Genomic DNA, 15,079 nt, shown 5'->3' with positions numbered 1-15,079 from the left:
AATCTCCAGGGCCACAAGCACCAGTGTCATCATCTTACCCCACATCCTAAACATAATCAAAAGGATCAGTTAATTGGTGTTTGTATTGAATAAACAGTTTAGAAAAAAAAAGAACACCTCAATGTGCTTTTGAATCAAAGCAAAGCAACAAAGTAAAACACTAAACTCTGACTAGGCAGCTGTGATCTATTCTGCCCTCCTGTTCATTCATATTGTGTCTGTGTGTGTCTGTGTGTGTGTGTGTGTGTGTGTGTGTGTGTGTGTGTGTGTGTGTGTGTGGATAGGGGTTCTTTTGTTTATTTATTTGTTTTTTATTATTTACTTTATTCTATTTTATTTTTTTTTTTTCTCTCTCTAATTATTTATTTATTTTTTCTTTTCCTCTTTTTTACTCACTCGTTTCCTGCCTGCTTCCACCGTTAATACTGTTGTAAATTCTTGCATCTGTCATTATTGTTCCTTGTCGTCATGACCATTCATTTTCCTATTTTGAGATTTCAAAATAAAACGAAAAATAAACCGTTTCCGCTTTTTTCTGTGATAATACAAAATGAAAAACGGAAAACGGGCCGTAATACATTATCCATTATCCGTTATCCGATTTAATTAGGTGTGTTTGTAAATGGAAATCACAATTAAAATACACCCGTGGAAAACTTATTCTCGATTTCCTGTTCATTTTGGTTCCGTGACCCGGAAGTTGTACCACGAGCTAGCCAGAAAGAGAGGGCACGTCATCAGAGGGCGTCAGAAAACTCAGACCCACCGGGCTCACACTTTTAAATATGTCTCTGGATGGATATGCAGATTTTCTTGTGGAAAATAGAAGAAATGGAATGTCCTGTTGTGATGTCGCTACTGCGTTATGTACCCAGTTTGGAAGGAGACGTGGTTTTTCAGAGAGGAATGTGTGGAGGTGGTGCGCTGAGCACGGGCTTGTCAGGGACTTTTGTCCTGATAGCCAACTTGCAGTTGAAGTCGCTCAAGGTATTGCTGAGGTAAGACTGTTTTTTTTTTTTTTAATTATCCACCGTACATGATCACAGTTTTTTTTTTTTTTAAAGTGTATAAATGAATGATACCCCTATAAAAACTTGATCACAGGTAAGCATAGAAACACGTAGGCTATCACATGGTTGTGCTCAAGGGTGTAGGTGTAGATAATAAGCTAGCTTTTGAAGACTGACTTTGTGCCATCTTTTCTTGGATGAATAATGCAATATAAAACTCTCACCTGCTCCCATAGTCCATAACGTTACAAAGGAAAGCACAACAGGACTGACACTAATGTTTTAATTGTCATAATCATCACAATCTTTCCATGCAGTTTGTGACTCTATGTATTATGCATTCTATAGAGTTCAAATGATGACTGGACATCTCTCCACAAAAGGAGTTAAAGCTTCAGAGGGCAGAGTGGGCAAAATTTTGAGAAGTGTTCATCAACCCTATCACACTGAAAGACAGCGAGTAAGATCAATTAGTGTTGTCCTTTTCTGCATTTTAATCAAACATGGACTCTACCATTACAGGATTTTTAAAATGTATTTATTTTTTATATTTTAGGGTGCCAAAAATCTGAACCCTGTAGCCTACAATGCTGAATATATGGGCCACAAGCTGCATGTCGATCAAAATGAAAAGCTTGTTATGTTTGGGGTGACCCGTGTTATGGCTATCGATGGTTTCAGTAAGAAGGTTGTCAGTCACTCCACCATGCCAGTAAAGAACAACATCATCATTTATGAAGAAGTGTACAGGTAAAATAATCTAACTAGTGTTTTATTGCTATAGTGTAACTATTGCTATCATTCAATTTTGACAAAAATATTTTTTTGTGCCTTTGTTTTAGAAATGGTCACTTTAGGGATCTATGGGTTAATACTGTTTGACTCTCCTGTTGTCCTCTTGGGTCAAATTGACCCAATCTATTTTGACTGTTCTTTCCTTCCTCCATCCTCCTTCCCCTGCATCCCTTTTTCCTCCTTTCATACCTCCTTCTCCCTTCCCTCCCGCCTTCTTCTTTTCTATCCTTTCTTTTTCCTTCTTTCCTTCTTGCTTCATTTCTTTCATCTCACCTTCCTCCTTTATCCTTCTTTCATTCCCTCCTCCTTCTCTCTTTCCTTCCTCCTTTGATACCCCCCTCTTTCCTTCATCCCTTTCCTTCTTTATTTCATCCTTCTTTCCTTTCCTCCCTTCCTCTCTTTTTTCCTTCTTCCCCTAACAACAGGAGAGTTAATTTGATATAAAAGGTCATATTTTTTGTTTGTTTATTCTCAGACCTGCTGTGCTTTCCTATGGACTATGGGACCAGGTCAGAGTTGACTGTGGGAGAGAGTTTTACCTGATGTTATTCATCCAGGAAATGCTGGCAGAGCACAGACACAATCTTCAAAGGCAGCCCTACATTCAGACACCTTCTACAAGGGTAAGTGTGTCAAGCTGTCCTGGTGTCTTGGAATTGATGCATACTTCTAATGAGAGCATGCAGACTGACACTGTCCTTAAAACCCACACAGAACCATGTGATAGAGAGAATGTGGGTTGAGGTGAATGCGCGAGTCAACTACCCATTGAAGACGGCTTTGGTACAGCTGTTGGACCAGGAAGAACTGGATATGGAGGACAACTTATCAAAGTATTGCGTATCAAACCTCACCTGCCAGATGGCTAGGATTGGCCTCACAAATGTCGTAGAAGCATGGAATGCACACAGCATCCCTGGTATGATTCTGCTAGAGATCCAATTATGTTTTCAGCTCCCATCCAATCCCAGAATTTGGATCTCTGCCAATACTGACACAAGAGCTTTTTTTTTTTTTCTTGAATATAGAAGAGTTTTGCAGTTCAACTGTATTCTCAAAAACAGATGGGCCTCGAAACATCTGAACAAGAATAAAATAACACAAAATTACGTTCAAATTCAGTATTGACAACTCAAATTTCTAAAATGCTGATGATTGCTCAAACAATTTTGCCATTCAAGTTTTGACCCATCACTGTAATTCCTTCAGTCTCACTACTCATTGCCCTGTCTTGCAGGTAAGGGAATCCCAAATGAGCTGGCTAAAGAAGGGTGTCCTGCCAAACTTCCCGAGGATCTCCTGCCTGTTGGTGGTGTTGCAGCTGATCTGTATCAGCAGGAGTTGGGATCCGCCTTGAAAAGAGAATCCATTTTTGGATGTGTCCCTTTCACCTCTCAAGAAGCTCAACAAATGGCTGAAACTGAGTTTAATTCCCACTTTGACTTGCTGTCACTACACCAAAATGTGGTTCACAATAACTATGGCCCTTTCAAAGATGCAGTTAAGTGTCTTATTGCAATCACCAGAAGATGTGTGTGACCTGTTACAGTGAAATGCATTGTGAATTTTTTTCTTTAGAAAAGTATTTATTTCACACAGTAAAAGCTCTGTTAAACAGTACACTGAACTGTACATAAAGTGCACTACAAATTTTAAAATAAACAAATGGCACTTACAATCTCACAGTTCTCAAAGTTCTTTTTGTTCATGTAACCAGGCTGTGCTCAAAATCAGATATACTGTACAGACTGTAGCATCTGAATCGGTTTTAACTATTCCCTTTATAAACTTACATGGAGGACAGCTTAGAGGTAGCTGATGTGATTTAACATTTAGTGCAGATCCAGAATAGGTTACTCCTCTTCATGGAAAGCTGCAGACACTGTGTACAAGACAGCAGAAAGACCCTTGACCTGGTTGAGCTTGGAGGCAAACCCATCTTGTCTGCATTTCAGACAGAGATCTGAAGTTAACAGCCAATGCTCCACACATGTACGGCATCCAAGCAGAGACTCACAGCAGGTGGAAAACATGGGCTCCTTCATCACAGCTGTAAGGTTTAAACAAAGAAAACATATGCAGAAAACAGATATGAATGGGTACTTTGAATAAAAAATAAGAATATTATCTGAAGGCTGTATTGTGTTCTGTTGTGTATTGTTACATAATCATACCTCGACAAACCATACAGGTGAAGGCATCCTTAATAGGGTGCAGAGAGGCAGCAGCTACTGCTGCACTTTTGGCCTTGACAAGCTCAGACAGCTGGTTTATTGTTGAGGTGATGTCAGGGAGCCTCTCAGCAGCTTGCTTCAGGTGCTCAATGTTACTAATGACTTCTTCTAGGCTTGAACTGTCTTGAGATTTTGAACTACCTTGGGACCTTCGACTTAACAGAAAAATAACAGACTCAAGATTTCTCAATGGTGCACACCAACAAATGTTTAAAAATCTTTCTGAATATTTACTCATTAAAGGCATCAACTTGGGAGTTTTCCAGACAAAATACAGTAAGTTTGGCAAACTGCCTCAAATCATAATGACTTCATACAGGATCAACACAAACAAATTCTACCAAAATAGGTTTAAATACTAACTAGGGCTGCGAGCTTAGAGGCTGAAATCTGGTATGGTGGCGTGTGTGTGTGTTTGTGGATGCAGGAACCTGAAATTTGGCATGAAGGTCAAGTGTGTGAAGTCGAAATGGCTAAAAGGGGGTGTTGGAAATTTCAAAATGTAGGGTGGCTGAGCAGGCTGGGCTGGCCCTACCATCCTGCATTTCAGAAATGTGCATATCATGTGGTTGCAGCTATTGCAAATTAACACTTGCTTTGTTTAAAATGATATGATTTCATCTTCACATCAAATGTTGTATGACCTTACTTTGGCTCTTCTTCCATTCTGTAACTCCACAAAGTCATAGTCAGTGATGGCATAGACTTTCCTGGAGTTTGAGATCCAGTACTTGGAACCTAAAGAGTCAGACAACATTAACTTCACTTAATGTATTTCAAATCTTTAAAGTTCATTAAAAAACACACAAACAATTTCTGATCATACAACTTACTTCTTATGCCTTCGCAGTCCAAGATTTCATTTCCTTGGCTGTCTGTTAGGGTAAGTGACTCATCAGAGTTTATGGCAGCCTGCACCTTTGCAGTTCTTCCTTCAACATTTGCCTCAGCTTCCGAAAAGCGAATGGCCATTGTCATGGAAGTACTGAGCTTGCCATTCACTATTTCACCAATATGGACTGACCTGGGTATAAATCACAGATGGTTCAAAATCACTATTGAGTTCATCCTTAAAGAAAATCTGGTTAAATGTCTGACTTGAAGGCAGTGTTCTTTTTTTTGTAACAGTAAATATATCATAGGATAAAAGTTTAGCAGCAGGGATCAGCTGCATATTGTATGTACTGTAGCTATGGAATGATTTTGCTGGGATCTTGGCACCAGCTCGTGGAATTCCATGTGAAGTTGCACTTTCATTAGACGTAGAAGCAGAAGATGATGAGGCTCGGTGCATGAAGCGAAAAGAGGGACAGCAGCAATGGGTGGAGGTGCTCTGCTTGCAGGTGGCTGGCTTTGCTCTGGCTCTCCATGGAGCTCATAATGCATGCGATTGTTAAGATCGAAGGTGGAAAAATGCCCGCTGCCTCTGGCAGAATGGCTCTGTTTGCATCATCTGTAATGTACAGACTACTGGCACTGACCTGTTTAACCGGATAGAATGAAAAATGCAATTTATTAAAAGTAACACAAATGCTACGGCCACGTCATTATAGTGTAACATGTTCACACATAAGATAAAAATGTATCCCCAAGTTACTTTTGTTTGGGTTTTTTTTTCCTTTTTTTGAACAATTAGAAACACAAACTCTCAATGAGGACAGTAAACACAGATTGAAATCAAATACAGCACAAGAAAAAAAAAAAAGGTCATTCATGCAAAGACAACTAAATACCGCACCACAACAAATTAAAGTGCATCCAGGCTACAGTGGGAATTCAACCTATCAGAAGACAAGCCTAAACAGTAGCCTATATAGATGAGGACATTTCAATACTTATGACTTTGACTCCCAAAAATATCTATGTATATTTACACTGTTATCTATGAAGTTGACTTTTTTTCTCCAAATCTGTATGACGTTTCTCATGAAAGGAGACAGACTTGTGATACCATCACCTCTGAGAGGAGACGTTCTGCAGCGTCTGCACGAAGGCCATCAAGGGATCTCGAAATGCTGGGCTCGAGCCAAGGAGTCAGTCTGGTGGCCCGCATCGCAGCACAGATAGGCCAAATGGTGGACAAGTGTGAAACATGTCAAAAATACAGACTACAGAACCGTGAACCACTGTTACCCACTCCACTTCCACACCGCCCATGGCAGAAGGTAGGCATGGATCTGTTTGAGTGGTCAAAGAAACAGTACCTTTTGATCATTGACTTTTTCTCAAGATATATTGAAGTAGGACAACTCAAATACATGTCGGCAGAGGTCACTATCAGTGCTGTTAAAGAGGCCTTTGCTAGACATGGAACTGCAGAGACTGTGATATCAGATAACGGACCGCAGTTTTCATCAGAACAGTTCAAGCAGTTTGCGAAGGAGTACCAGTTCAGGCACATCACGAACAGCCCCTGGTACCCCCAGGCCAAAGGGGAGGCTAAACACACTGTTCATATCATCAAGGACTTGTGGGGAAAAAGGACAATGACTTCAACAGAGCACTGCTGGTGTACAGAGGCATCCCGGTGGAACATGGATCCTCGCCAGCTCAGCTGCTAATGGGGAGAAACCTGCACACCTCTACCTCAGCCCACACCCAAGCTGGATCCTAAGTGACCAGACTTGCAAGGTTTACAAAGAAGGATGAGGAGGGAGGTGAGGCAGGCAAAACACTACAACCTGAACCACTGCACCAGACCACTTCCAAAACTAACAACTGGGACAGAAAGTTTGGATTATTACAGAAGGAACTACAGGAGCAGTAGTTAGACCTGCCAGTAATCCCAGATCTTACATGGTTGAGACTGACAGGTTTTCTAAGAAGAAACAGGAGTCACCTTAGAGCTACAGATTTCTTTCCACGGTTTGGACAAGTTGTAAGACCTCCTTATAGGCTAGATTGGTGAAATAGAGGACACCTGTTTGTTTAAGTGACAAAACGAATGTTCAAAATGCTGTTTATGCAGTTCTGAGACAGTTTGTGTTTATGGTGTTAACAGAAAGAAAACGGAGAAGCATTACAATGTTTATGTTGAAATGAGTATACAGTACATTAATGTTCATACAAGCTGTCAAATGCTTTATTGTTGTTTGGTTGAAAATGAGTATGACTTTAGCTAAAAGGAGGAGGTGTAATGGTAGGATTGTTACACTAGACGTCCCATAATGCTTTCTTTCATCTCACCTTCCTCCTTTATCCTTCTTTCATTCCCTCCTCCTTCTCTCTTTCCTTCCTCCTTTGATACCCCCCTCTTTCCTTCCTCCCTTTCCTTCTTTATTTCATCCTTCTTTCCTTTCCTCCCTTCCTCTCTTTTCCTTCTTCCCCTAACAACAGGAGAGTTAATTTGATATAAAAGGTCATATTTTTTGTTTGTTTATTCTCAGACCTGCTGTGCTTTCCTATGGACTATGGGACCAGGTCAGAGTTGACTGTGGGAGAGAGTTTTACCTGATGTTATTCATCCAGGAAATGCTGGCAGAGCACAGACACAATCTTCAAAGGCAGCCCTACATTCAGACACCTTCTACAAGGGTAAGTGTGTCAAGCTGTCCTGGTGTCTTGGAATTGATGCATACTTCTAATGAGAGCATGCAGACTGACACTGTCCTTAAAACCCACACAGAACCATGTGATAGAGAGAATGTGGGTTGAGGTGAGTGCTGGAGTCAGCTATCCATTGAAGTGGGCTTTGGTACAGCTGTTGGACAAGGAAGAACTGGATATGGAGGACAACTTATCAATGTATTATGATCAAACCTCACCTGCCAGATGGCTAGGATTGGCCTCACAAATGTCGTAGAAGCATGGAATGCACACAGCATCCCTGGTATGATTCTGCTAGAGATCCAATTATGTTTTCAGCTCCCATCCAATCCCAGAATTTGGATCTCTGCCAATACTGACACAAGAGCTTTTTTTTTTTTCTTGAATATAGAAGAGTTTTGCAGTTCAACTGTATTCTCAAAAACAGATGGGCCTCAAACATCTGAACAAGAATAAAATAACACAAAATTACGTTCAAATTCAGTATTGACAACTCAAATTTCTAAAATGCTGATGATTGCTCAAACAATTTTGCCATTCAAGTTTTGACCCATCACTGTAATTCCTTCAATCTCACTACTCATTGCCCTGTCTTGCAGGTAAGGGAATCCCAAATGAGCTGGCTAAAGAAGGGTGTCCTGCCAAACTTCCCGAGGATCTCCTGCCTGTTGGTGGTGTTGCAGCTTATCTGTATCAGCAGGAGTTGGGATCCGCCTTGAAAAGAGAATCCATTTTGGATGTGTCCCTTTCACCTCTCAAGAAGCTCAACAAATGGCTGAAACTGAGTTTAATTCCCACTTTGACTTGCTGTCACTACACCAAAATGTGGTTCACAATAACTATGGCCCTTTCAAAGATGCAGTTAAGTGTCTTATTGCAATCACCAGAAGATGTGTGTGACCTGTTACAGTGAAATGCATTGTGAATTTTTTTCTTTAGAAAAGTATTTATTTCACACAGTAAACGCTCTGTTAAACAGTACACTGAACTGTACATAAAGTGCACTACAAATTTTAAAATAAACAAATGGCACTTACAATCTCACAGTTCTCAAAGTTCTTTTTGTTCATGTAACCAGGCTGTGCTCAAAATCAGATATACTGTACAGACTGTAGCATCTGAATCGGTTTTAACTATTCCCTTTATAAACTTACATGGAGGACAGCTTAGAGGTAGCTGATGTGATTTAACATTTAGTGCAGATCCAGAATAGGTTACTCCTCTTCATGGAAAGCTGCAGACACTGTGTACAAGACAGCAGAAAGACCCTTGACCTGGTTGAGCTTGGAGGCAAACCCATCTTGTCTGCATTTCAGACAGAGATCTGAAGTTAACAGCCAATGCTCCACACATGTACGGCATCCAAGCAGAGACTCACAGCAGGTGGAAAACATGGGCTCCTTCATCACAGCTGTAAGGTTTAAACAAAGAAAACATATGCAGAAAACAGATATGAATGGTTACTTTGAATAAAAATAAGAATATTATCTGAAGGCTGTATTGTGTTCTGTTGTGTATTGTTACATAATCATACCTCGACAAACCATACAGGTGAAGGCATCCTTAATAGGGTGCAGAGAGGCAGCAGCTACTGCTGCACTTTTGGCCTTGACAAGCTCAGACAGCTGGTTTATTGTTGAGGTGATGTCAGGGAGGCTCTCAGCAGCTTGCTTCAGGTGCTCAATGTTACTAATGACTTCTTCTAGGCTTGAACTGTCTTGAGATTTTGAACTACCTTGGGACCTTCGACTTAACAGAAAAATAACAGACTCAAGATTTCTCAATGGTGCACACCAACAAATGTTTGAAAATCTTTCTGAATATTTACTCATTAAAGGCATCAACTTAGGAGTTTTCCAGACAAAATACAGTAAGTTTGGCAAACTGCCTCAAATCATAATGACTTCATACAGGATCAACACAAACAAATTCTACCAAAATAGGTTTAAATACTAACTAGGGCTGCGAGCTTAGAGGCTGAAATCTGGTATGGTGGCGTGTGTGTGTGTTTGTGGATGCAGGAACCTGAAATTTGGCATGAAGGTCAAGTGTGTGAAGTCGAAATGGCTAAAGGGGTGTTGGAAATTTCAAAATGTAGGGTGGCTGAGCAGGCTGGGCTGGCCCTACCATCCTGCATTTCAGAAATGTGCATATCATGTGGTTGCAGCTATTGCAAATTAACACTTGCTTTGTTTAAAATGATATGATTTCATCTTCACATCAAATGTTGTATGACCTTACTTTGGCTCTTCTTCCATTCTGTAACTCCACAAAGTCATAGTCAGTGATGGCATAGACTTTCCTGGAGTTTGAGATCCAGTACTTGGAACCTAAAGAGTCAGACAACATTAACTTCACTTAATGTATTTCAAATCTTTAAAGTTCATTAAAAAACACACAAACAATTTCTGATCATACAACTTACTTCTTATGCCTTCGCAGTCCAAGATTTCATTTCCTTGGCTGTCTGTTAGGGTAAGTGACTCATCAGAGTTTATGGCAGCCTGCACCTTTGCAGTTCTTCCTTCAACATTTGCCTCGGCTTCCTAAAAGCGAATGGCCATTGTCATGGAAGTACTGAGCTTGCCATTCACTATTTCACCAATATGGACTGACCTGGGTATAAATCACAGATGGTTCAAAATCACTATTGAGTTCATCCTTAAAGAAAATCTGGTTAAATGTCTGACTTGAAGGCAGTGTTCTTTTTTGTAACAGTAAATATATCATAGGATAAAAGTTTAGCAGCAGGGATCAGCTGCATATTGTATGTACTGTAGCTATGGAATGATTTTGCTGGGATCTTGGCACCAGCTCGTGGAATTCCATGTGAAGTTGCACTTTCATTAGACGTAGAAGCAGAAGATGATGAGGCTCGGTGCATGAAGCGAAAAGAGGGGACAGCAGCAATGGGTGGAGGTGCTCTGCTTGCAGGTGGCTGGCTTTGCTCTGGCTCTCCATGGAGCTCATAATGCATGCGATTGTTAAGATCGAAGGTGGAAAAATGCCCCGCTGCCTCTGGCAGAATGGCTCTGTTTGCATCATCTGTAATGTACAGACTACTGGCACTGACCTGTTTAACCGGATAGAATGAAAAATGCAATTTATTAAAAGTAACACAAATGCTACGGCCACGTCATTATAGTGTAACATGTTCACACATAAGATAAAAATGTATCCCCAAGTTACTTTTGTTTGGGTTTTTTTTTCCTTTTTTTGAACAATTAGAAACACAAACTCTCAATGAGGACAGTAAACACAGATTGAAATCAAATACAGCACAAGAAAAAAAAAGGTCATTCATGCAAAGACAACTAAATACCGCACCACAACAAATTAAAGTGCATCCAGGCTACAGTGGGAATTCAACCTATCAGAAGACAAGCCTAAACAGTAGCCTATATAGATGAGGACATTTCAATACTTATGACTTTGACTCCCAAAAATATCTATGTATATTTACACTGTTATCTATGAAGTTGACTTTTTTTCTCCAAATCTGTATGACGTTTCTCATGAAAGGAGACAGACTTGTGATACCATCACCTCTGAGAGGAGACGTTCTGCAGCGTCTGCACGAAGGCCATCAAGGGATCTCGAAATGCTGGGCTCGAGCCAAGGAGTCAGTCTGGTGGCCCGGCATCGCAGCACAGATAGGCCAAATGGTGGACAAGTGTGAAACATGTCAAAATACAGACTACAGAACCGTGAACCACTGTTACCCACTCCACTTCCACACCGCCCATGGCAGAAGGTAGGCATGGATCTGTTTGAGTGGTCAAAGAAACAGTACCTTTTGATCATTGACTTTTTCTCAAGATATATTGAAGTAGGACAACTCAAATACATGTCGGCAGAGGTCACTATCAGTGCTGTTAAAGAGGCCTTTGCTAGACATGGAACTGCAGAGACTGTGATATCAGATAACGGACCGCAGTTTTCATCAGAACAGTTCAAGCAGTTTGCGAAGGAGTACCAGTTCAGGCACATCACGAACAGCCCCTGGTACCCCCAGGCCAAAGGGGAGGCTAAACACACTGTTCATATCATCAAGGACTTGTGGGGAAAAAGGACAATGACTTCAACAGAGCACTGCTGGTGTACAGAGGCATCCCGGTGGAACATGGATCCTCGCCAGCTCAGCTGCTAATGGGGAGAAACCTGCACACCTCTCTACCTCAGCCCACACCCAAGCTGGATCCTAAGTGACCAGACTTGCAAGGTTTACGAAAGAAGGATGAGGAGGGGAGGCGTGAGCAGGCAAAACACTACAACCTGAACCACCGTACCAGACCACTTCCAAAACTAACAACTGGGACAGAAAGTTTGGATTATTACAGAAGGAACTACAGGAGCAGTAGTTAGACCTGCCAGTAATCCCAGATCTTACATGGTTGAGACTGACAGGTTTTCTAAGAAGAAACAGGAGTCACCTTAGAGCTACAGATTTCTTTCCACGGTTTGGACAAGTTGTAAGACCTCCTTATAGGCTAGATTGGTGAAATAGAGGACACCTGTTTGTTTAAGTGACAAAACGAATGTTCAAAATGCTGTTTATGCAGTTCTGAGACAGTTTGTGTTTATGGTGTTAACAGAAAGAAAACGGAGAAGCATTACAATGTTTATGTTGAAATGAGTATACAGTACATTAATGTTCATACAAGCTGTCAAATGCTTTATTGTTGTTTGGTTGAAAATGAGTATGACTTTAGCTAAAAGGAGGAGGTGTAATGGTAGGATTGTTACACTAGACGTCCCATAATGCTTTCTTTCATCTCACCTTCCTCCTTTATCCTTCTTTCATTCCCTCCTCCTTCTCTCTTTCCTTCCTCCTTTGATACCCCCCTCTTTCCTTCATCCCTTTCCTTCTTTATTTCATCCTTCTTTCCTTTCCTCCCTTCCTCTCTTTTTTCCTTCTTCCCCTAACAACAGGAGAGTTAATTTGATATAAAAGGTCATATTTTTTGTTTGTTTATTCTCAGACCTGCTGTGCTTTCCTATGGACTATGGGACCAGGTCAGAGTTGACTGTGGGAGAGAGTTTTACCTGATGTTATTCATCCAGGAAATGCTGGCAGAGCACAGACACAATCTTCAAAGGCAGCCCTACATTCAGACACCTTCTACAAGGGTAAGTGTGTCAAGCTGTCCTGGTGTCTTGGAATTGATGCATACTTCTAATGAGAGCATGCAGACTGACACTGTCCTTAAAACCCACACAGAACCATGTGATAGAGAGAATGTGGGTTGAGGTGAATGCGCGAGTCAACTACCCATTGAAGACGGCTTTGGTACAGCTGTTGGACCAGGAAGAACTGGATATGGAGGACAACTTATCAAAGTATTATGATCAAACCTCACCTGCCAGATGGCTAGGATTGGCCTCACAAATGTCGTAGAAGCATGGAATGCACACAGCATCCCTGGTATGATTCTGCTAGAGATCCAATTATGTTTTCAGCTCCCATCCAATCCCAGAATTTGGATCTCTGCCAATACTGACACAAGAGCTTTTTTTTTTTTTCTTGAATATAGAAGAGTTTTGCAGTTCAACTGTATTCTCAAAAACAGATGGGCCTCAAACATCTGAACAAGAATAAAATAACACAAAATTACGTTCAAATTCAGTATTGACAACTCAAATTTCTAAAATGCTGATGATTGCTCAAACAATTTTGCCATTCAAGTTTTGACCCATCACTGTAATTCCTTCAATCTCACTACTCATTGCCCTGTCTTGCAGGTAAGGGAATCCCAAATGAGCTGGCTAAAGAAGGGTGTCCTGCCAAACTTCCCGAGGATCTCCTGCCTGTTGGTGGTGTTGCAGCTTATCTGTATCAGCAGGAGTTGGGATCCGCCTTGAAAAGAGAATCCATTTTTGGATGTGTCCCTTTCACCTCTCAAGAAGCTCAACAAATGGCTGAAACTGAGTTTAATTCCCACTTTGACTTGCTGTCACTACACCAAAATGTGGTTCACAATAACTATGGCCCTTTCAAAGATGCAGTTAAGTGTCTTATTGCAATCACCAGAAGATGTGTGTGACCTGTTACAGTGAAATGCATTGTGAATTTTTTTTCTTTAGAAAAGTATTTATTTCACACAGTAAACGCTCTGTTAAACAGTACACTGAACTGTACATAAAGTGCACTACAAATTTTAAAATAAACAAATGGCACTTACAATCTCACAGTTCTCAAAGTTCTTTTTGTTCATGTAACCAGGCTGTGCTCAAAATCAGATATACTGTACAGACTGTAGCATCTGAATCGGTTTTAACTATTCCCTTTATAAACTTACATGGAGGACAGCTTAGAGGTAGCTGATGTGATTTAACATTTAGTGCAGATCCAGAATAGGTTACTCCTCTTCATGGAAAGCTGCAGACACTGTGTACAAGACAGCAGAAAGACCCTTGACCTGGTTGAGCTTGGAGGCAAACCCATCTTGTCTGCATTTCAGACAGAGATCTGAAGTTAACAGCCAATGCTCCACACATGTACGGCATCCAAGCAGAGACTCACAGCAGGTGGAAAACATGGGCTCCTTCATCACAGCTGTAAGGTTTAAACAAAGAAAACATATGCAGAAAACAGATATGAATGGTTACTTTGAATAAAAAATAAGAATATTATCTGAAGGCTGTATTGTGTTCTGTTGTGTATTGTTACATAATCATACCTCGACAAACCATACAGGTGAAGGCATCCTTAATAGGGTGCAGAGAGGCAGCAGCTACTGCTGCACTTTTGGCCTTGACAAGCTCAGACAGCTGGTTTATTGTTGAGGTGATGTCAGGGAGGCTCTCAGCAGCTTGCTTCAGGTGCTCAATGTTACTAATGACTTCTTCTAGGCTTGAACTGTCTTGAGATTTTGAACTACCTTGGGACCTTCGACTTAACAGAAAAATAACAGACTCAAGATTTCTCAATGGTGCACACCAACAAATGTTTGAAAATCTTTCTGAATATTTACTCATTAAAGGCATCAACTTAGGAGTTTTCCAGACAAAATACAGTAAGTTTGGCAAACTGCCTCAAATCATAATGACTTCATACAGGATCAACACAAACAAATTCTACCAAAATAGGTTTAAATACTAACTAGGGCTGCGAGCTTAGAGGCTGAAATCTGGTATGGTGGCGTGTGTGTGTGTTTGTGGATGCAGGAACCTGAAATTTGGCATGAAGGTCAAGTGTGTGAAGTCGAAATGGCTAAAAGGGGGTGTTGGAAATTTCAAAATGTAGGGTGGCTGAGCAGGCTGGGCTGGCCCTACCATCCTGCATTTCAGAAATGTGCATATCATGTGGTTGCAGCTATTGCAAATTAACACTTGCTTTGTTTAAAATGATATGATTTCATCTTCACATCAAATGTTGTATGACCTTACTTTGGCTCTTCTTCCATTCTGTAACTCCACAAAGTCATAGTCAGTGATGGCATAGACTTTCCTGGAGTTTGAGATCCAGTACTTGGAACCTAAAGAGTCAGACAA

General features: G+C 40.8%; 1 protein-coding gene and 1 pseudogene across 1 annotated transcript; both read left to right on the top strand.

Moving 5' to 3' along the window:
• Positions 1-1,368: 1,368 nt before the first annotated feature.
• Positions 1,369-3,344, top strand: LOC148185438 (uncharacterized). Its single transcript, XM_088074922.1, has 5 exons — positions 1,369-1,470; positions 1,567-1,760; positions 2,281-2,428; positions 2,520-2,724; positions 3,043-3,344. The coding sequence occupies exons 1-5, from the start codon at positions 1,369-1,371 to the stop codon at positions 3,342-3,344; spliced, it is 951 nt and encodes a 316-aa protein (XP_087931048.1).
• Positions 3,345-11,345: 8,001 nt separating this feature from the next.
• LOC148185437 (uncharacterized) lies at positions 11,346-13,629 on the top strand (annotated as a pseudogene).
• Positions 13,630-15,079: the final 1,450 nt, after the last annotated feature.

This window comes from Plectropomus leopardus, unplaced genomic scaffold (assembly GCF_026936395.1).
Source record: "Plectropomus leopardus strain MGB_pleo_1.0 unplaced genomic scaffold, ASM2693639v1 Contig25, whole genome shotgun sequence".
NCBI classification, from domain to species: domain Eukaryota; kingdom Metazoa; phylum Chordata; class Actinopteri; order Perciformes; family Serranidae; genus Plectropomus; species Plectropomus leopardus.
The sequence above is the reverse complement of the archived record's forward strand: the minus strand, read 5'-3'. Positions and strand labels throughout refer to the sequence as shown.